This window comes from Columba livia, chromosome 7, assembly GCF_036013475.1.
Source record: "Columba livia isolate bColLiv1 breed racing homer chromosome 7, bColLiv1.pat.W.v2, whole genome shotgun sequence".
NCBI lineage: Eukaryota > Metazoa > Chordata > Aves > Columbiformes > Columbidae > Columba > Columba livia.
This window is the reverse complement of record NC_088608.1, coordinates 11374152-11396389: the sequence shown is the minus strand read 5'-3', so window position 1 is coordinate 11396389 and position 22238 is coordinate 11374152. Positions and strand designations below refer to the sequence as shown.

General features: G+C 39.8%; 1 protein-coding gene across 10 annotated transcripts in view; it reads right to left on the bottom strand.

The window, feature by feature from the left end:
• Positions 1 to 22238, bottom strand: part of MYLK (myosin light chain kinase) — a 208891-nt gene that overhangs the window by 20003 nt on the left and 166650 nt on the right. For all 10 annotated transcript variants that reach the window (XM_065070506.1, XM_065070505.1, XM_065070502.1 and 7 more), the window contains 5 exons: positions 10691 to 10996; positions 7178 to 7213; positions 6988 to 7081; positions 5769 to 5972; positions 767 to 984 (listed from right to left, as the gene is read on the bottom strand). In XM_065070506.1, coding sequence (XP_064926578.1) covers positions 767 to 984; positions 5769 to 5972; positions 6988 to 7081; positions 7178 to 7213; positions 10691 to 10996 — 858 coding nt within the window. The remainder of the gene's footprint in view (positions 1 to 766; positions 985 to 5768; positions 5973 to 6987; positions 7082 to 7177; positions 7214 to 10690; positions 10997 to 22238) is intronic.

The window sequence follows — 22238 nt, the reverse complement described above, 5'->3', positions numbered from 1 at the left end:
TGTGGGCCACATTGTATGGAAAGTAGCAATTCATATGAGTTGCCCCAGTCAATTTAATGACAGAAGAGCCACAAATTTCAGCTTGCCCAATATAACAGGTTCAGAAAGTATTTAGGCACGTCGTAGCTCCTGAAATTATTTTTTGATTCTCTTGTGAAAATACAAGTATTGTTTAACACTAACAAACACAACAGGAGGGCTGATTTTTAGAGCTGAATTAACACTGGGCCATATGAAGACAAGAACCCTCCAAGGTCTTTGGCTTTCAAATTGCAGAGCATGTTGGAAAGCTTTGGCCAAACTGAATGACAGAAAGCAGCTCACAACAGCTTAGGAAGAGGAAGAGTGTGTCAAATGGAACTTTCTCCCCTCCTCCCCCTGTCCCATTGCATTATTTTAAGAGTTGTGCTATTTTATTAATCATTTTGAGCATGACCAAAACACAGCTCCTTGTAGAGTTCCTCCCACGTTTAACATGTATAACAATATGCTGGTGTTCAGGGTAAGAAATGGTAAAACTAATGGGCAAATGTAAATGGTATGCAAGTATCCATATCTGAAAGTCTTCTAGAATATCACCTTAATTCCCACTGTTACAAATGTCAAGGATTTGTAGTGTTCATTAAGAGCAAGGTTTTGTTCTATTTTTTACAGTTAGAGAGTTACCTACTCTTTATACATGAAAAAAATATAACAGTAAGTATGAATTACTGCTTGTCCTGCCCTTTTCCCCATGTCACATTGAAATAGACGGAAATGTTATTACCTAATCTTCTTGCAAGTCCAAAGTCAATGAGTTTGATGCTTGTACCGGTCTTGTTGACACACATAATATTTTCTGGCTTCAAATCCAAGTGGACAATACCCTGCTTATGGATGTACTGAACTCCTTCTGAAATCTGCTTCATATATTTAATGCACTCTCTCTCTGTCAGTTCAAAGTCTTCATCAATGATTCGTTCAAAGAGTTCTCCTCCAGAAACCCTATGAAAGACAGAATGAAAAGAGGTCTTCTCTAGCATTTTCATTTTGAGAATAATCAAACTATTTTCTTTACACAAATACAGTTAGTTCAAGCTTGCAATAGCCACTTCGGGACACCTCTATGTTTTGTGATTTTGCATTTTCCATCGACAGACAGACTATCTAGGAAGAATCACCTCTTGTGTGTGGTATGAATCAATAGATGTTTTCCATTCTGCATTTCTTTCCCAGGTTAGGACTGTGAAACACTCATAGTGTTGTCCCAGGCAGTAGGGATATATAGCTGGATTTACATCCAGCCCTTAGGATTCAGCCACCTGGAGCTGGCAGGGAAGCATGCGCCTTGTGATTGTCACCCTGCTGACGGGTGTTTATAACTCTGCTCCAGCCTTGACGCTCGTGGTTCACACCGCTGCCTTCCCTCCTGTGCTCCAGCACCACACAAGGGCAGATAACATAATTTAGAAATAAAGAAAAAGAAAATACACGGGATGGGTCCCAGGAAAAGTGGACAAAACAACTAGTAGATAAGCAAAAATTTCGGTAGAAGAGAGACTGAAAGTGACAAAGAAAGGCTGAAGAAGGAAGAGTTGAAATGATTCGGCTATTGGAACACAAAGCACAAAGGGTAAATTACTGACCCAAATGAGCTCAGAGGGAATTTCCTCCTTCGCTATGACAGGTCAAGAATGTAACCCGCAAGTCTTTCAGTGCTGGTATTTTTAGTTGAACCATCTTCACACTCCTTGTAGGTCAGTTCCCTTTTTATGCTTATTTAAGATGAGAAATAATTGGTCTTTCCAGGATAGAATCTCCTGGATTGAACTGTTTGTGGAACTAAAGTGGGACATTTTTAACATAGATTTAATGAAGCAAAATTTTAGTTGCAATTTGTTATTATTTTTTTTTTAAATTCTGAGCAATCATCCAACTGCTTTATCTGCTTAGGTCCAAAGAGGGGAAATACTGTTTTTGTAGGCAGTGGATAAATGACCCTTACAGAAAGGAGCAAATGGTGCTTTTAGAATTCTGTTCTAAATTAAATGCTCCATGCTCTTTGTATGGCTTAATATTTTGCAGTGCTCATGCTTATTGCCAAATGTAATTGTACATTTCAGTTACAGAAAAAACCCACACAACTGAAAATTGGCCTTGCAATGTTTTCAGGTTGTCAGACATAATATTATATCTAAACTGAAATTGTGTACTAAACTGAAATTGAGACATCTGGAGTTCTGTGCACATCTGTTGCTTTGGCTATAAGATTTCAGAAAATATATACTTAGAAATGCTACTGCAGTTTCCTATTACCATAAAAACAGCATGTTTGTATCCAGAACACTCTGCAATCCCAAATGATAACCAACTAATAATAAAAATTATCAGTTGTTTTTGACTGTGTAACACAGATAATGACAACTTATTTTTCCTATAAAAGTGCCATATTTTTCAAATCTCTAAATTGAATTTTTTTCAGAAATCATACCATTGTCTCAAGCACCACTTTTTAGCATATTATTTGGAAATTAACTATTGTTAATACATGTGCATGCCGTTTTTACCCTGGGATGTCTAGACACTCTGGGAACTGTATTGGATTAAACTGCAATTGCCTTTATAGAATGTGTGGTTTTGCATTTATATCCTGAACCAAATCCAGTTTGATTTTTGCCAGGTTAGGAAGCTGAACTGAACCAATGCAGATGAGATTTACATATACAGAGAAGTGTGCTTTCTTCACACAGTCACAACTAGGTCAGAATCTATATGTCCCATTCTTTTCTTGATTCTCCTCTTTTTAGTCTTCTCTAAACGAGGTCACAGCAGAAAATATTCCTGTATATAGAGTCACAAAATACACATCTTAAAATATTTTATTGTAAGGTTTTGGTCACGGAAGAACAGTGAGAAAAATCTACTTTAGGGTTGCCCAGGCAAATATACCCTTGATTTTAATAAATCTCCCTTCAAATCGAAATGGAAACCTTAGCGACTTGTGCCAACTTAAATCACACCAGATTAATGGAGAAACATGGAGTTTACTGCTGAAATTTTGCTTTAGTAACCTCAATTTGCAATACAATAATCTTCTTTTGATCAATGTGAAAATAAACTACCTGAATTATAAAAACACTTTAAGGCATTTAGCTCCCAATGCTGAATGCCATTCCCAATGTGCTACTATTTTTCAGATGTTATTTTTCCACTTATTGTGGAACAGGTGTATCACTATATTTGAAAAGCAAATGTCTGAGATTTGCCCCTGACGTGCAGCAAATGGTAGTTGGGAGGGTTTTCAGGTAGGAGCACATCAAATGATTTGAATCCTTATAGTGTTTGACTATAGATGAATGATGAAAATTTCTAAATTTATTCTAAATATGAAATCAAACCATACAAACTAGTGGCATGACAAAGAGAAGAAAAAGTTCAAAAAGTTGTAAGAATCACATGGGAATAAAATGAAAATTTTAGGGTGAATATCATGAAGAAAAATCCAAAGGTGCTGCTCCTCATCAATAGCTCCAATTTGAGTGCTAAAATCTGTTTTAAAGGGAGACTGATGGGCAAATGAGCTTGACCCATTTGAAGTCTACACATTTAGACCCTGATGGGAATGAAGAAAACAGCCTGGATGCTAAAAATTTTGAAGGTATTTCCCGCAACTTCTTTGATACGCAAAATATGAGCTTAATAGCTAAACCAGAAAGGATCCGTCAGTGACAGCGCCGTGCTGGGACTGTGTCAGCTGAGTAACATGTGATGGCGTGGAGGCAACCAAGTCATCTGGCACAATGGTGTCACACAAGCATCTCACTGCCCAGAGCTGGTCCAGAACAGGGACAGGCTGCTCCTGCCTGCCCGCGTCCTGCTTTGAGAACCTCTCCTCCTGTGGCTCTCTATAGACATTTCAGTGTGGGTGTTCAATAGTCAGAAAAGGTGGCCACCCCAAACTAAAATCCTAATTAGACTAATTAACAAAACTACTTTAAATTTGATTGCACTTTTCTATATTTTTAAAAAGTGCCCCCCCTTTGTTGGCAGGGGGGTACTAATGGAGTGTAAAGCCATATGCTATTCAAAACTCTTTATACATTTCCTTGTTTTCCATTAGGTCTGCCAGCTCGCAATTCCAAGCTAAGTAGGGCTCCATGCCCTTACCGTCATCAGCTTGCTCAACTGCTAATCTAAAAATAAAAGCACCTTCTTGCACATAAGCACCAAGGTTTTATAATGGACATCCTGTCTCTAAAATATGCAACTGCAATAGCAGTCTGCACATAATTCAGGTGAGTGCCAAGGAAGTAAAATAGATGTGTAGTCTCTTTTGCTGCTAACAATTTATATCTTATTCACCACTTCCAGACAGCAAAAAACCTGCTTCACCTTCTTGCAGCAGACAGCACATGAAGTAGATGTGGCAGCAGAACAGTGACTGATGTAACTTTTTGGGAAAATAATCAGCACAGATCAGGATTTCATCATCTTTCCAGCTGCTACGGCTACAAGTACGGAGATCACAGTAAGCAGGTGCGTTTGGATGATGCAAACATTGGCCGCATTGGTCATTCTTATTGAAGTCTGACCATTACTTTCGGTCCCGTGTTGTGCAGATTCTTTTCTTATAATGAATTCTGGTGCATGAAGAACATGTTCTGAACCTACTCTTCTCTATAAGTAAATATCTACTATCTTCAAATACAAAGATACTTAAGTCACAGCCCTGTGAGATGCTTTCATGCTGCTTTTCTGCTATTTTGCACAGTGGTGTGGAATAAGTAGCCCATGGCAAAGAGTTTCTGGGGGCTGTTGCTACCTTGCTCAGCAAGAACAAGACAGCAAGATAGGCTGGGTTGAAATTCAGCTTTACGTGACTGTATAGCTTTGGATGAAGAGTACGATGTCTTTCAGGTAAACGAGAAATCCCCTTTTACAACTGCCATGCCTGGACCGTCATGGAGAATCTGTATATTGACGTTAGGGACAGATCAATTCATGTTTAATTAGGGGTTTTTTTTGGTGAAACAATGAGTATGTTCAATCTTTCTGCTTCTACTGATCTAGATTTAGGACATTCACTGTGTTCACCTGCAGAGATTTTTCAGACAGCCCTGCTTTATTATAAATAAATGTTTTGCAATCAGACTATCCTTTAAGGACTCTTAAAATATAAAACTTGGATATAGCACTTGATGATAAACGTTCCAAATACCCGTTGAGTACCATAAATTTGACTGGGAAATTTTTTCACAGAAATGCAACAATTTTGTTAGATTGCAGCTTAGATGTTTGCATTCTCAAGCATATCTTTCTCCCCTCCAATCTGTTGTTCACCAACATTCAAGTCTCTGCAAGAGGCAACTGATCAGTGTTTAAGCGGAGTTTGACACAAGCTTATTTGATACATGTTTAGAACTGCCTAGAGAACGTTTTTTCTTCTCCTTAAACATATTGTTGGTTCTAAATGCAAACGCAAATTGCAGCTAACTTTTTTCTTCTCCCCTCCCAAGCTGGCAATAAATGAGTGAGCTGCAGAAAAACAGCACATGTACTTGATTAAAAACCAAACAAACTAGACAATAAAGACTGTAACACATCTCTGATTTTGAAGAGATACAACACAGATGCACTTACACAGTTTAAACAAATTGGATAAATAATTGGTTAAAAACATCCAGACCCTGAAGTTTTCACAGTGCCATGTCTAGGTAAGTTGCTACTTTCGTATGTACAATTATTTTCATTGTTATTAGCTATGTTAGTGTGATCCACTTTATACTTACATTTCCAAGACCATAACGATGTTGGCTTTTTCTTCAAAGGCATCTACGCATTGGACAAGTTTTGGATGATGTAGACAGTTCATGATGCTGATTTCATCCCTTATGTTTTCTTTTTCCTTAGCAGAATATGCTTTGAAAAATTTTCCTGCCCAAACTTTTCCAGTCTTCTTTTCAACAAGCCTAAAGACTTGTCCAAATTTTCCCCTGAAAATATACAACTATTTCCGTAAAACATTTTTGCAATGTATGGGCCACCATGAATAGTAACATTTTACTAAATATTCCAGCACAACCACTCCATTCTGAAATAAAAATGTCTTCATATCAAGTACTGTTCTCTACTGATTTTGTGCAGAGTAATCTGCAGGAACTTTTGAATAAGTACCATATTTAGAGATGCCTCAGTATTCCAATTAGCATGTTTTTTTAACTGGGTTCAAAAGTAGACTTCTACCAGGCTTTAATTCATGTGGCTCGAGTCTTTCTGCACACAGTTTTCTGTAGATCATACAGAACGGCAGCAGGCAGGAGACATCTCAGGTGTAGGATATAGATGAAATCAGAAATTGAATGCTAAAGGTTTCAGTACTATTATTTCACATTGCTTTATATGTACAGTTCTACCTCTACGATACTTTTCTCAAGATTTATTAACAGCCGCACACAGGATTCCCTGGCCTTCAGCACCGCCAGCAGCACAAGTTGCTGAAAGATTATCAAGGCATGCAGCTCACATAACAACGAGCTGGAGCACAGAGATACCCAGGCGGGCTAATCACTGACCTTCACTGAGCAATACTATTAATGCTCTTGGGATTATGACCACTGTCAACAGAGATTCCAGCCCGTGGGCAGGATAATTTTATTACCGCTAATGGATATAATGGAAATGCAAGCACACAATGTGTGCCTTTTTTTCTGCTAGTTCTTAGAACACTAAAAACGAATGAATGTTCTGTCTTTATTCATCTGTGGGCTCCATTTTCCTCACCAGAAACACATGTAGTACCTATTTAAAATTATCGATTAATAATAATAATAAAGGATAATTATGGAGTGGAGGTGAACAGATGTTAAAATCTACTTTAACTGCAACAGAGGAGCCCAGCTGGAGCACTGAAAGTGCAAAACACTGTCAAAGAATGAATACACATGATCCTTATACTTGACTGGCAGCCTTGAAAACTCCGTGTCTTCAAAAGTGCAATACAGTACTTACGATCCCAGTCTTTCTTCGATATTATAGACATCTGAAACTTTTTGTTCAGTGTTGATAGTAACCGTCCGGTACTCAACCTCTGTTTCTTTCCCTTCTGTAAATAAGTATTAAGGACCATGATTAAAAAACTCCATAAAACGTGAATTATAAACACAGTTTTGCATTTGTCCTGATTGACACATGAACTTACCATCATCGGACAGCTCCGCTTCATCCTCTTTAAGTTCTACAATGAAAATAAAAAGGCATGAATAGCTTATTATATAGGCTATAGTACTTACTGAAGACAGTGAAATTATTCACAGTAATATGGGCAATTGGTAGACCCTATGGCTAAACAGCAAAAAGCAGTCAGGGAGTTTGGGCATAAACTTAATAATTAAAATCTGTTTACCACTTCCCTTGTAACTATTGACTATACAATCACAATCTGGTCAGAAGTTCTTAATAAATCAAGTTCATGTGTTTTGCAGCACTTGTCTATTTTACCTGCCTAATAGAAACATCAGCTCACTGAATCAGTTCAAAGTCATCTAATAAATAGCTTCAGGAATACTTAAGTGAAATAGGAAATAAATTAAAAATATTAAAAACAATAACAACACTTCATGTTCAATGCCAGCCTTTTCTGGGTTTTCTATGCATTTTTGGGATTGCAAAGCCAAAAGTGAAGAAAGTTTGTATATGAAAAGATTTCCTACAAAGCATCCAGACAAATTCTTCAGACTCGAGATGACTAGAGCATTTGGACAGCATGCACTTTCCTGAGCATGGCTGAATTTTGAAATCACTGAGGTCCAAATGGAGCCTCAGTTCTGCAGGCTCAAAGGCAGGCAGAGGTGTTGACAAACCCAGTGACATAGGACAGAATAAAAGCTGGTCTGAGTGCCTTGATTTTAATTTTTAATTTTCATGTGCATGAACTGTCAGTAGCAGTGGTTTGTGTGTTGTTCCCTATGTTGCCTGCAGGTATGAGTGGAAAGGGGTTGTAGCTGGACTGTTGGTACCTTTACTTACACTGCTTGGGCTTGCTCCTAAGACCTGTGGCTATGGCCAGTAATTTGAGAAACTGCAAAGGCAGTTGCACAGTGACCTGTACAATTCTCCCTTTAGCTGCTGAAGCTGCACTTCGCCATCATAGAGCGCCAGCCTGACCAAGTGATTTATCCCTGCTGTGTCAACAAATTTATGTCATGAAACATTGATGCGGTACTCTGGATGCTGCTGGGTGCTTTGGAGTTTGGAGTTATATGCGGCAGATGAGAAGAAAACAACAGAAGAAAAGGGTGCAGGGTAAGCAGATAGCTGGTTTGATGCACAGGCATCACCTTTTGACATCCAACACATAATGCTGCATCTCTGTTCTGGCGGCAAAGCCAATCAAGTAGATAGAATCTATTACTAAAGCCCTTCTCTCTTTTTTTCTGGATTTGCAACCCCTGCATGTCCCAGAACAGAGGAGCTGGTCTGCAGTGATTTACCAGAGGAGCAGGGCGGGAAACGAGCCCTCCCCGCTCAGGGGCAGCTGTCCTCAGATCTTCCCCAGCTAGAAACCACACTTGCACAGAGCACAGCACATTTTCCTCCCCTTTTAAGGGCTGCATAAGGGAGCTGATCCCAGCCACGTTGCCAGTACTTGATGTCTGCCAAATACTGATTAGACAAAGAAGTCAGTTCCTGGTTCTACGACACTATGGTGAAGACATGAACTAGAAACATTTTGGTCCATCAGTGGAAGCCTAAATTAGATAAGAGGAACATAGCTGAGCTTGTAAGTGCTGGGTAGCTGTGTTAAAACCTTTCTCAGAACTCAGTCAACAGTACCAAATTTTCCTTAAACATGGCAATCTGTTGTGGCTTGCAACCTTATTTTAATAGCTGTTTTCTTTAAATGCACAATGCACAATGCACAATGCACAATGACTTTCTTCGCTAAGAGTATATTGAGATTGCTAATATGCACTGGCCACCTCAGTACAAAAAAGAGTAATCAGTCTTTCTGGCAGCAATGGAAAATCCCTGGTTACTCAGCTCAGTGTTTACATAGATGGCAGCTTAAAGTCCCGACTTTGAGAGGTGCTGAACACATACATTTTCCACTGTCCTTAATTAAAGCACTAGTTACATTCACACACTTGAAAAATCGCGCTTTATATGACTTGCCCTTTCTCCATGCTAGCTGTGGTATCAAGAACTGAAATCAAGAAGCTCTGGCATTGAGAGCACCAAGACAACCTACCATCCTGCAAACAGAGTACATTTTCTTTTTACTCAAAACAACTTTTTTTGTTGGTAAATCTGTGTAAGAAAACTCTCAGTCTTAAATAGAAAAATAACTTGTTACTTTGGTCCAGTACAAGTAGTGCTTGCTGGAGCAAAAACAAATATAGTGAAGTCAGGTCCCAAACTGCTGAAGGTGTTTGACCTGCAACTGAAGAAAGAGGGCATGCAAACACAGGGAATTTTATTATGAAGAGCCAATACCTTCTGGCTTCCTTTCAATTTTATTGGTACTCTTAGTGTTATTTTCCCCCTTTTGAAGAGAAGCTGCATCTTGGTTTAGATCAGGTTTTAAATCTTTAAAATAGAGGAAAATAAGTTCTCTGAATGCATCCAATTTAGCACTTGAAAAGAAATATTATTTACTTTTGTTTGGAAATGTCTGTTGAGAGGTTTGCACAGTTATATGATGCTGCACCACTTTGCTATCATTTTGTCTTTCTGTGGCAATAAAAGATAACATCAAAAGGCTTATGTGGGACACTTAAAACTTCAAAGCCCTGCATGCGTAAGGAGGGAGAGGTACAACTCACAGTCCACTCCTTAAAGACAAACAAAATTGGCAAAATACATTAGTCCAGGTCTGGGCTTTTTGGTGTGGTAGGGCTATCAAATGCTGAATTTTGTGTGTGTTTAAAATTTTGGTACCAGTTTCTGAATGATTTCTAAAATACTCCATCTCTTCTGTTAGTCCTTTGAGAATATCAAGCAAAAAATAAGAGCCAAGAGATACTGGAAAATATTTTTACAAGTGTGTGCAACTGTAATAAAAAAACCCTAAAAAAATACTTTTAACACCCATAATGCTGCAAAACCAACCTACTAAGTAGGAGAGCCTTGAATTCACAATATTGGTGCACTGGTGGCAACAGGACTGAGGTGCACTAGCATGCTGAGATTTGAAGCATAAAAACTACAATTAGGTATGAGAGGCTGATTCATTTTCCACGAGCAAATTTGGGATATTGTTTATGGCTTGTTTTTCCATGATGTGTCCAGTACAGACTATAATGAATCCATCAGTATGTTTCAGGTAGCCACCAAACATAATTTTCCAACTGGGCATGGTCTGAATGTGTAGTTTACGTGCAAAAGGTTTAATCTCCCATTAACTGTGTGCTGAACTACACAAGTCTGTCAGCCAGCACTCACACAGCAAGCCAGAAGTTAAATTACGGGTTGATTTCACAAGGTAGTGTTTTGAAATACCTGAAGACAGGTTTCTACAATGGATGCATGCAAAACTTCCATGCATAGACATCCACGTGAAGTCTGCAAAGGGACTTCAGCACTTACAGGCGGCATAAGCATTTGTTGCACAGAGGCACATGCAAAGGAGTGCGCATAGCTGCCCGACCTCACTGGGGAACTGTTAAGATATCATTTAATTGAATTCATAATTTTTTTTCTTTTAAAAACTAACCTTCTTCTTGTTTCTCTCCAACTTTTACCAGCTCAGATTCTTGGCTGGGCTCGCTGATGCCGTACACGTTAGCAGCTCGCACACGGAATTTGTACTCCCGGTCAGCCTGCAGGTCCTGCACGTTGAAAGAGGTGCTGCGGCAGGTCGTGAGGTCTGTCCATTTGTTGTCCACGGAGTTCCAGATCTCCACAGTGTAAGACTGCACCGCACTTCCACCATCATAAGAGGAACCATACCATGAGAGAGTGAGGGAGGAGCTCCGTACGTCTGATGCACAAGGCGTTCCTGCAGGTGGGTCTGGTTTATCTGTAAAAATATACATTTAAAGCACATTAGATGAAGTCAAGGTAAGAGGTATTTTGTTTGGTCACTTTGTTAGGGTATTACTGGCCCTACCAAACAGCCCTTTTCTCTCCCTGACATTGCTCTGCTTCAGAGGTTTGAAGACTAAAACCATTGAGACTAAAACCAGTTATAGCTATGCCTACAAGGAATGAAATCAAATCTCCCCCAATAGGGCAAACCACTCCACAGTGAACTTCCTTAGAACTTTACCCCTGTAACAGTCACCACAGCTGTGATGCTCTTTTTCCAGCTCCTTTCATCTGCTTCCAGACTTCAGGGCCACCATTAACCTTTCACAGCCTCAGAATGTGACACTTATCTGATTCTACCTGTGTATCTATAATACCAAAGCCAGTTTGTTGGTGTAGAAGAACAAATCTTGAAGGGTGCCAACTTTGCCCATGTGCAGTTTTTGGAAGCTTAGTGCACTTTTTGATAAAAAATAATTGAACTTAGGATACATCATTTAAATATGGAGGGTTTTTTTAATCTCATGTGAATTTTGGAATTTGTTGGGGAGGTGGAAGACAGAAACTTCTGTTTTTCCTCAGTTGGAGGCTTTCTCCTACAGTCCTTATTTGCATGAATAGAGCCAATATCAGCAGAACCTGGTGTGCAGATGAGCAACCAACTATGCAAACATCCAACACAATACAAAAACCTTGCAGTTACACGACTTTTTCAAAATGAAGTTTAATGATTACATAGTTGTTGAAATGAAGGTTTTCCTAAGACAGAAAAGTGTTGACTTTTTTTTTTTTAAAAAACCCCACTGATTGAGAAAATCATTATGGAAGTTAAGTACTTCGAAAGACTTTGAAGGGAACAAATATCTTCCGTGGGAATAATCCTCTCAGAGGTAATCTAGCAAAACCTACAAAATAATGATGATGTTGATCAGGATGAACTAGTGGCCAAAGGTTGAATGAGAAATCAAAGGAGGGATAAAGTGACAGAAGATTAAAAGAAAAAGAAAGAAATCGTGAGATGCTACAAATGGTGTTTACACTGGACATGGATTGATAAAATCTCATCGCATTTTGCTGGTTAAAACTGCTAATAGACATTGTCACTTTTTAAGAAAGGCAGAACTGCCAAACCAGCCAAAAAATATAGCCACTTTCTCAGCAACAAAAGCATCCAAATGCTGGAGGAAACTGCTGTTGACTTTGATCAAAGCCTTACTGTGGGAGGCTGTATCAGTTATCTCTCCATACTCAAATTATCATTCCACTAAGCAGACAGAAATAGCCACAGCTTGCCATAAACATGTTTTTAGCTCTTGGACAGAGGGACTTCTCTGATGGCTGTGGTTTCACTTATAGAAAGGGAAGATGGGGTAATCTAATCTGATCAAGACACTTAAACAGCAGTTCACTATTTGGAAGAATGCAAGTTCTGTTGACTAATGACTTGCCTGAAGAATACTTTTCAAATTCCTTTCAGTTCAGTTGTGATGGAAAATCCATCTCCTTGCACGACTAAAACAGATTAGAAGATACATAAATAGAACTTTTAAATATGAGGGAAAAGACTGGGAAGGAGGGAGATGGGCACCAAGAGCTTGCCATTGCATTCAGCATGAGAACGATCAGGCAGGAGAAAAAGAGACTGCCAGAATGCAGGTTATCTTTGTGCATTTTGGCAACATTTAAAACACCATTCCACTAGGAGTCATCGTTACACAGAACATCCCTTGTTAAACACAAAAATCAGAGACCAGATGTCCTTAACCTCTGAATGGCTTCTTGCCCTGCTTAGTTGTCACATTTTACATTCTGGTAGAATAAAAGGGACTATTTAAACAAGAATGTATTTATAGTGTAGATATAATGAACTGAATCACAGATGGGTTAAATGGTTTGTCCAAGGTTAGAAAGAGAGATTGTAGCAAAGATGAGAACTGAATCTTGATCTCCTGGTTCCCAAACAGTGGCATCCCTCTTCCCTGTACTAGTCCTGCCCCAGCCTCCTCAGAGCTGCAAGAATGCAAATTCAGTGCTCACGCCATTCACAGTATCAGAATCCTTGAACAATATTACAGCAGCCACCAGGGATCTGGTTATGAGGCACATGTGGATTATATGATTTTAGTCAAACAGCAGATACAGCCATCTTCTTTTCACTACAACTTATTATCCATGCAGACCTTGTAGGGAATGATGCAACCTCTGTCCCGTTCAAAATCAGAAGAAGAATATTCAGCTGTGTGTCATGTTATCCTCCTGTATAATCATCATTACACCATCCCAAGATGCCAAGAGAAGAACTTGGATAAGTAACAGCTGACTTATCCTAAATCCAAGAGAAAAGAGCTGTTGCTGATAGCAAGAGGAAAATACTTTGAAGAAAAAGGTAAGCCAGTAGCCTATCAACCTCCAGAGGCATCTGTTCGAGTTTGTCAAAGTAGTGCAAATATGCACACAGCTAAATATGGACAGTATGAGTTTATTAAAAAAAAAAAAAGAAAACAAAAAGAAAAAAAAAGTGTTAGCTTACTCTAATGCTCTGCAGTGAATTTCACACTGAAGGAGGAAAGAATCCATATGCTTCAGTCTTTGCAGAGCACAGTAGCCTGCTTCCCATGCAGGACCTGAAAATACAGCCTCTCTTTGCTGACCTCCAACACACTTCTGTTTCCAGATGGAACTCTAAGCATGATTTATTAGTTGCCTAGGCCACAGTTACTTTAGTGACCTCTCTTTCCATGACTCACCTAGATAACTACAATCCATTTGGCCAGCATAGTTTACAAAACCAAGGCTCAGGTATGTGAGCACTGGAGAGAAAATATTCATGGCCAAGGGGACATCAGCAGTAAAGAAAATGCTACATGGCTTTAGTCTAATATGTGCCAGCCCTGGGAGCATTTCTTCTTTCCTAATAGATTTTTCCCAGTAGACAAAGACAAAAACCTGCAATCCCGGCTGAACTCTCTTGAGCCACAGAGATGTACATTTTTGTTTGAAGTCTACCATGTGCCACTGCTTGCAGATCTGCTCAATGTATAAATACTGGGGTAGTAGCTGCTATGGGAGATCATAAACAAGAACAAAAGCCTAATCTTTGCTCTTTCTTAATATGACAGATGTATATGTACCATTTTGCCATGCTAAAATGATTTGGTACCAGACTGGATGGTGTTCTACTGCTCTGCACATTCAGAAAATTTGCAGATGGTCTCTCCATGTGTCTGTTTTGTTTCTCAACAGTTTATTCTATTGGGATTTTAAAGGTTACTCTTTATTCATCTGTCTGTATTGAAAGCTAGGATATTTGGCCAAACAACATTCCCTTCTGGAATATGAAATCTCTATCAGCACAATCAACTGCTTCCAATAAAAATATCCAGTGGGTTGAGGAGGGGTGTGCCAAGCACAATTCTCTATTTTGTCCTTCTGTTTTCGTATTTAATATACCTTTGATGTCCTTGAGCTGCCCATCTTCAATACTTCCTTTGCATCTCGTGTGTGGTCTTTTACACACACAACCATACTTCATAGTTATGCTTATATTATGAGGGCTTTACATAGGCTTCATCAGACTGTAGTTTTGTTCTCCCTGTTCTGGACCAAACCATAGCCACAACACATGAACTAGAAGGAAGGAAGTTCATTCAAAAATAAACCGCTCATTGTGAACATTTCTATAGGGAAGGCAATTAATTTAAAATGTTGAGCTCTAACTCCATTTTCACTCTTACATGCAACAAAATAAAACAGAAAACATTTATATATTCTCCACCATGAGATGTCTTAACTATATGAAACTAGGTGTAGTCCAGTCTCGGCTACTTAGAGCATGCATATAACACCAAAATGATATTCTAGATTGTCTTGGTCAGATTGGCTGTATCCCCACAGTCCTGTTGAACTTGGTCAGAATCCTACAAACTCCACCTCCTCTGTAGCAGACAGTACTTACACCTCTTTTACTAGGATGCATGATCGCCTCATTTGCCTAACAAGACAGCAAGAGGTTGCAAAATTAACTGCTGAGGAGGACTCAAGCACAAAGCTCCCTATGTAAACTCTACAGGAGTATCAGTCAGGTTGCCTGAGCTGGCTCCCAAAATCTAGTGGCAGGCAGAAAAGATGGACAAACAGCTAATTTGGGCTTAAGTCTACCTCAGGGACTGTTCTGCATAGCAGCACAGGGACTGCATAGAGTCACTGACACTAGTGGCACAGAGGAAACAGCACTAGCCACTCATACATGCCATACATCATGCATAGGGGAGCCAGAAGGGAGTGGAGGTGCTGTGCAGGAGGACTCTACTGCTTTCTTCCCTCTGTGCTCCAGCAAACTAGGCACAGAGTAAAAAAAACTACTTCCCAACAAAGGGAGACATAAATTACCACTACCCCAGAGCAAGGAGGTCAGATTCCAGTTTATTCTTTGTGGCATGCATTCCTTACAGCAGATGGTAAGGTCATGAGCTGGCCTCACATGAAATGTATAAGCCACATTTAAGACCATACCAGGATTGAAACGCACACTTCTTATTTACTCTCAAATTGAATTCAGCTGCACTCCTTCCTCAGACAAAGTCTGAGAAGTATTTTTGTAAACACGTTTTGATATACAGCTTGCAGTAACCTTCAGTTAATTTGTATTTGTACACTCTGAGAAGCATAAAGCATAAGCCTGCTCAGCCTTTAAATCATTGTTATTTATGAGAAAAATTTGACTTGAGGTCCTTGTCTCTTTTTTCAGTGGTGTGTAACCCAAAATTCCTCCTGATAAGGAAAGGGACTTTCTCTCTGCATAGGTGGTGAACCCACAGCTCATACAGGATGCCCACATAACATGAAACCATGCTATCCAGATCTCACTGCCTTTTCCACGTAGATCGGTTTACAGAGTCCTCAGAACACAAGCACCATTCCAGGAGACCAAAAAAGGCAGCAACCTCCTTATCTAACTCTGAGCACAGGGAATAGAAATTGTTCTGCTACTTGCTCTGAGGGTCAGGCCGAGCTAAAGCAAAGCGGCAGGACTTTCTGCACATTAAGAGCTTGCAGGGCTCCGCTGGGCTCTTAAGCAGCAATGCTGTTCCAGCAGAAAGCCTCTGAAAACTGAGAACAGTATAACCACAGCCTCTGAAAAAAAGTTATTATTTCTTTTATGAACAGAGACAGCACTAAAACAATGTCTCTGAAGTAGTTTTCTTTATCTGTTCTCAAAATTGGTTTGGTTTCTTTCTAAATCCAGTTATCGTATTACTGTATAATACTATTATTAGCTATGGTGATATTTGTCTGCCAGATAAAGAACAGACAGAAAGAAACATTTTAATTCCATTCCACAAGCTGTTTAGCCAGAGAAGGTATTTAATATGCTGCAAAAGCCAGTTGAACACTGTCCATGCCGACAGCACTGGCAAAGCCTTCATTTGAAATTCATCAGCAGGAGAAAAGCGAAACCATAAAAGGCCATAACTGAACTCTGCATTATTGCTGACAGGGCTCCGGGTCATGGCAGACCTCTCTGCTTTGCTCGGAAAACCATGCCCTGCAGCTTTTTTTCCGAGGGAGAAGAGTGCTACAAGTAGAGATAATATTACTCCTTAACACCCTGTAGCACCCATTAGAACCCTTCTGGATGTTAGTGTACCATAGGTTTAGCATAAAATTAAACTAGAGAAAAATGCTTGCATTCTGCAAAACAACACAGGAGAAGCTGAGCAGAAATTTTCTCCTAATGAAACAGCCTCCCCAGCAGAGCAGATGTCCACATGGACAAGGTTAGTTAGCTCAGGGGACCAGAGTTTGAAATTCGCCCCTCCCATGTAACACACACTGCAGACTGCTGCTGGCTGCCTCCGAGTGTGATCCCTCACCATATTGCCCTTCCCGACACCTCTGACATAAAATGAAGTTGTTTAAAAACTGCCCTTTTGAGACCTGCGGATAAAGTAACTCACAAATACTGGGGGCCCAGAGCACCACCCTGTGCTGTTGTTCCCACTTTGCCAGTTGGGGTAACTGAGGCATAAAAGAGTAAAATGACCTTGCCCAAGGACACGCAGGCGAATGGGGCTGGGAACGAAACCAGAGCTCACCACTCCCACGCAAATGCCCTCAGCGCAGGAACATCTCCTTCTGCCACAGTCCTAATGGAACAAACAAATATATAATGCATTCTCAGGAGCCTTTTTTTCTAAACCATCTGCTCCCGTGCCTGAGTCAACAAGCTATTTGGATTGATCATGTGCTACACATTAGACATCTGGTTTGATAACTGATTGAATTAGAGCTCTGATACCTGTCCACTGAAAAGCAGGATAAATTTTAGGACTTTCCCCGGTAGGACTGTCAGCAGATTCCACATCTTCACCGGCATGACTTTGGGTCCTAGGAATCCCATGTTCATGTGCAGGAGTCATGATCAATAATTTCTTAGTAACTAAGACATTCCTAGCATTTAACAGCAGGTAAAATACAGGAATTTTGTTGGGAGAAATACTGTCATGATATTTCTTTTTCTTCATTAGAAGAAAGGTGAATATAAGTACCAGGAAAATAACTAGGCAGGGAGTTCTACTGGAATTTCTCGTAATAGAAATGACATTGCAACTAGATGGCACTTCAAAGAATAAATCTGGATCAATGTATCGGCACTGATGCATAGAACAACGTAGGCTATTTTCCTCTATACGTTGTTATCTGTTTTGATACAGCTGCAGAGTTTTGCCACCAAGCATTAGTGGGGAGGTTGACAGGGGAGGTTACGACACTTGAACTACAACAGCAGCAACAGCAACGTAAGACATCTCTTCTTTAACCACAGTCTGGTGGCCCTTTAACAATTAAACTGGTGACAAAATCCTTCAGCAATCCAGAGGAATTTAAAAAGCTAAAGGTTATAGACTGAGTCCACCCACATATTCTTAGGAAATTCACTGCATTCTCAACCTGAACTGTAAACAGGGAATCACGTGGATACTGCAAGATGCTTCTCAAAAGAAGATAAAGTTTCATGCTAGCACTGCTGAGCTGCAGTATTCTCTGTAGAAGCATTTATGGTTGTTCTGCTTCACTCTCTCCTTACAGTTGTCTGTTCTTGCTTTTCCAGAGAGAGAATGCACATTTTCTGACCACTCCTGGAGCCACTCGGTGTGAGCGACCAGCGCTGAGCCAGCCTTCTCAGGCACTCACCAAAACCACCAGTAGTGCCACTCTGAACTGTTGGTTATGCTTCCACATTTACTTCTAATAGAGTCTCAGGACAACGAACTGATGCTAAGACAAGCAATTAATAATTCTACCATTATATTCAGTGACTACAGGTGTTAGTGATGATCAGATCTTGTTGTCAAGCTAAACCTGTAATTTCTCATTTTTACTTGGGAAGATTCTGCTCATACAGCTTCTGTTAAAGGCATAGGAGTAACAGTTTCTTTACAGAAAGTAACTTCTCCATCCCAAATCAAGTATGGAATTGTAATCTCATGCAGAGGAGCAAGAATTACTTAGTTAATTCACATTATATTATTTCCATGCCTGTGTGCAGCATGCTTATATATGTTTCCTTTAGTACTTGGCTCATCACTGTACAACAGCGCATGAGGACACAACACACAGTACATGCACAAATGCCTGCATTAATAAAAGCACCGTAACAATTATCATTGGGCCTCTCAGGGTATAATGATATTGCTCTTATTCTTCTGTATATACATATCATATAGCTCACTAATCACCATGATAATTTTTTTATACAATACCACACCCGGAACAATACAAATCCAAAGGACTTAGACGAAGTTGATAAAAATCAGCCCCCATGTGCTTTTACTTCGGTATTAACAAAAGTAAAAGATGTCACTAATATCCAAAATGTTCATCAAATACTGATCATCAGGAAACCCCTGCATGCTAAGCATGGAAACATGAAGTAGTTTGCCCACAGTAATGGAGGAACCTTGTGGCATAGCTGCAGAACAGACCACTTCTCTAGTGCCAAATTCTCCTTGTTGAATACTCCATTATTCTTTTGACTCTTTGTCACAGTATCGAGATTTAGCCAGTATGAAAACCAAGTTCCTTTTTCAAAAGTGGCTACAGATTGGGGTATTCCTGTCACATAGCAAAAATGTTCAGAACCAGAAGCTGATAAATTTACCCATATACATCTAATAAATGGCATAAAAGCAATGAATATGCCTTACTAGCACTGTAGACTGAGGGTTCTACTTCACCTAAATCAGTCCTGTCTTACACTAAGCTCATCACTGGCTCATTTAATGTAGCTTTAGCAACAAAAGTCCTCTTTAATCTGCCAATGTCTGCTGTAAATCATTAGCTCAGTCCCACATCAGACCATTTTGGTTTTGGAGCAGAAACATGTTGCAAAATTTCCCCAGAGAGATCACTTGGCTAATTAAATTGCTTTTTTAAGAGAGCTAATCATAACAATAGAGGAGAGCTCACATGGACATTTTGGGACCAATCAACCCTTTAAAAGAACGCATTGCTTAACTTGGATGTCTCAGTTCTACTGCCGTTCTCCCAGTGTTATTAGTGCTTATACAGACAAAGTTACACAATGAATCGACGTGAAACCAAAGATGCAGACCTTGTGGCTCACTGCTGTGTGCTCATCACCACTGCACTGCCCATCAATTAACAGTGTCCTCTAACTTGACTACAGATCTCTGCAGTGAGTGTGTGTAATGCAAACAGCCCATGCTCTAGGCTGAGAGTAATGGATATTTTGTTTGATGATATTAATTAAAATCGCAAAGGAAAAAAGCAATACTTAGAATAAATCTGGGGTTCTTTCAAGAGCATCTTTTCCCAAGGCTCAAACTGCATTGAATCATGTACTATTCAAACTCTGTGTCAGAATCCCAGCTCAGTTCAGTTAAGCTTGCAGTTGAAATCTGAGCCTGACACTGTTAGCAGTTCAATTTAAGACTTTAGGAGCCAAATTCAAATGAATGCAAGGTAGATTTTTTTCCCCTAGAAGTCATTATTAAAAATCATTTACAATAATCCTACCCAGCTATAGTTCACAGTCTGGGACCCAGGGTTTAAATCATAGCAGGATCATTTCTGATTTGAGTCCTGGCAGATAAACTCAGTCCCTTGTCTTCTGGTTGGAGGTAAGTCAATAATGCTATTTTTTGTGAAGAAACATCTTTAACAACTGAAAGCATAAAACAAAGATCTTAAATATTCCCAGGAAGGTGTTTAGACCCTCTGCTCAAAGAAGGGTCAGCTATAAGGTCAGACCAGATTGTTCAGATGCTTATCCAGTCTGAACTCGAATACCTCCAGGGGTGGAGTCTGCACAACCTTTCTGGGCAACCTGCACCCTGGCATGTGTTGTAGTCCAAATTTAGTTTAGGCAATGCTTATTGGAGTCTTTCACATAAGAAGCTTGCCCATCAGCATGAAGACTGTGCAACCCACATGGTTGTAAGGGGTAATAATAAAAGAAATATTTATTTATTTCATTTTATATTTTAACAAATCCCATTCATTTGCTGAAATTCAGAACAGACAAGCCTGTTAGCTACCTCTTTAAGAAACATAGCTCTAGGATGGTTGAAACATGCTCCTCCTGAGAGCAGATGTTCTCTATTTGTAGTTTCCCTTAATACATTCAAGACTCAGTTGTGAACTGTGGTCAGTCAGCAGTGTTTTGAGCACACGGCATACACATAGATGTGCCTTTTGTCAGTAAACTCATAGCGAGGCAGCTCACACAGTTTAAAGCCTTATTATAAACAGCTGAGGCAAACAGAGCCGATTTTAGCACTATGGCCTGCTCCAGAAACACTTGCTATGAATGTGGGGTCAGGGCAGGGAGGACAAGTTTCTTCCCAGTACTTTGGATGGAGCAGAGAGAAAAGACAAGTGGGAATTTAGAACTAAAGATGATCTTTGATGGACTAAGAGATCTCACATTTTGCATATTTGAAAGATAGTTTCCCTGTTTTGACTGGAGCAGGCTTTGGAGAAAAATACCTTCCAACTTGCATGAACACTTAACACCTTCCAAGGTGCAAACAGGGTGAAGGATTTTATCTCAGGAGTGAGATTCCAACCCACTTCCTAGAAGGAAGACAATTTTGCTCCTTTCTCCCACGTTTGAGTACCCAGATGGAAGAATCTGGCCTTAAAACACGTGTATGTGTAGCAAACTAGGAATCTTGAGGCTTTGTCATGCTTTTGGCAGTGCTGACATCAGCGAGATGTCTCACTGAAGAGCTGGGCAATTTTACAAGAGGGAATTTATTCTTTTCAGTTGGAAACAGATAGCTTGTCATCAGTGAAAACACATGGCAGACTCCAGCACATTGTAAGGATTCTTCACTAACTGTCCCAAAAGCATCTCTGGGAATCCCATGGTTCTCTGGAACATTTCTTATGGAAGAGCAAGGCAGGAGGCTGAGATGTAGCTTTATAAGGTTATAGAATTCAAAGACTTTCAAACCAATTAACTCCAAAGGATATAAACCAGTGACTTATATAATAATGACTCAAGGCTCAAACAGTGACAAGAGAATAGGAATTGTCAGCCTAGGTCAGCTAAATAAAACTCCACCTTGCCCAATAATGTGCTGCAGTTCACAGCCTGCAGCAGTCGCCTAGGAAAGAGTGAAAAAAAGGGAAATATAAAGAGCAATTAACCTCCTGCCATTCTTCTCTCTGCTAATCAGCTGTGTTTGGGCTTTGGAGCCAAAAGCTCTACCCAGAACAACGTATTTTATGTTTATTCAAGGACCCATTTTTCATGGTCATTATTCTTAACCTAGCTATACTTCTGATCTACACAGCCCACTGTTGGAAGGGGCAGTGCAATTTATCTGTGCATCATGTGAAGAATACATATTTTGTTTTCTTCTATTTGTGAATTCTCTGGCATGTTGCTGGAACCTACTTGATATTTATACTCATTCATTCAGTTATCTTCTAACTGCAATGAGAGCCACGGATCAGGTGAAATTCACTTAAATAATCAGGAGGCCGCTATTGGTAATAGGCACAGCAGTATGCAGCTGACGGACATCCACTCTTTTGCAGTGGATATTGTACTTGTAAGTGTGATTCTGTTCATTAAGCTGTGTATGTTATTCACTGGATTGCTGGAATGAATTTCCAGCCCAACTTCGGTTAACGATATTTACCATTGATTTCACTGGAGTCAGTTTTTCATCTTTGACCTTATACCTGCATTTCCTTACTTGCTC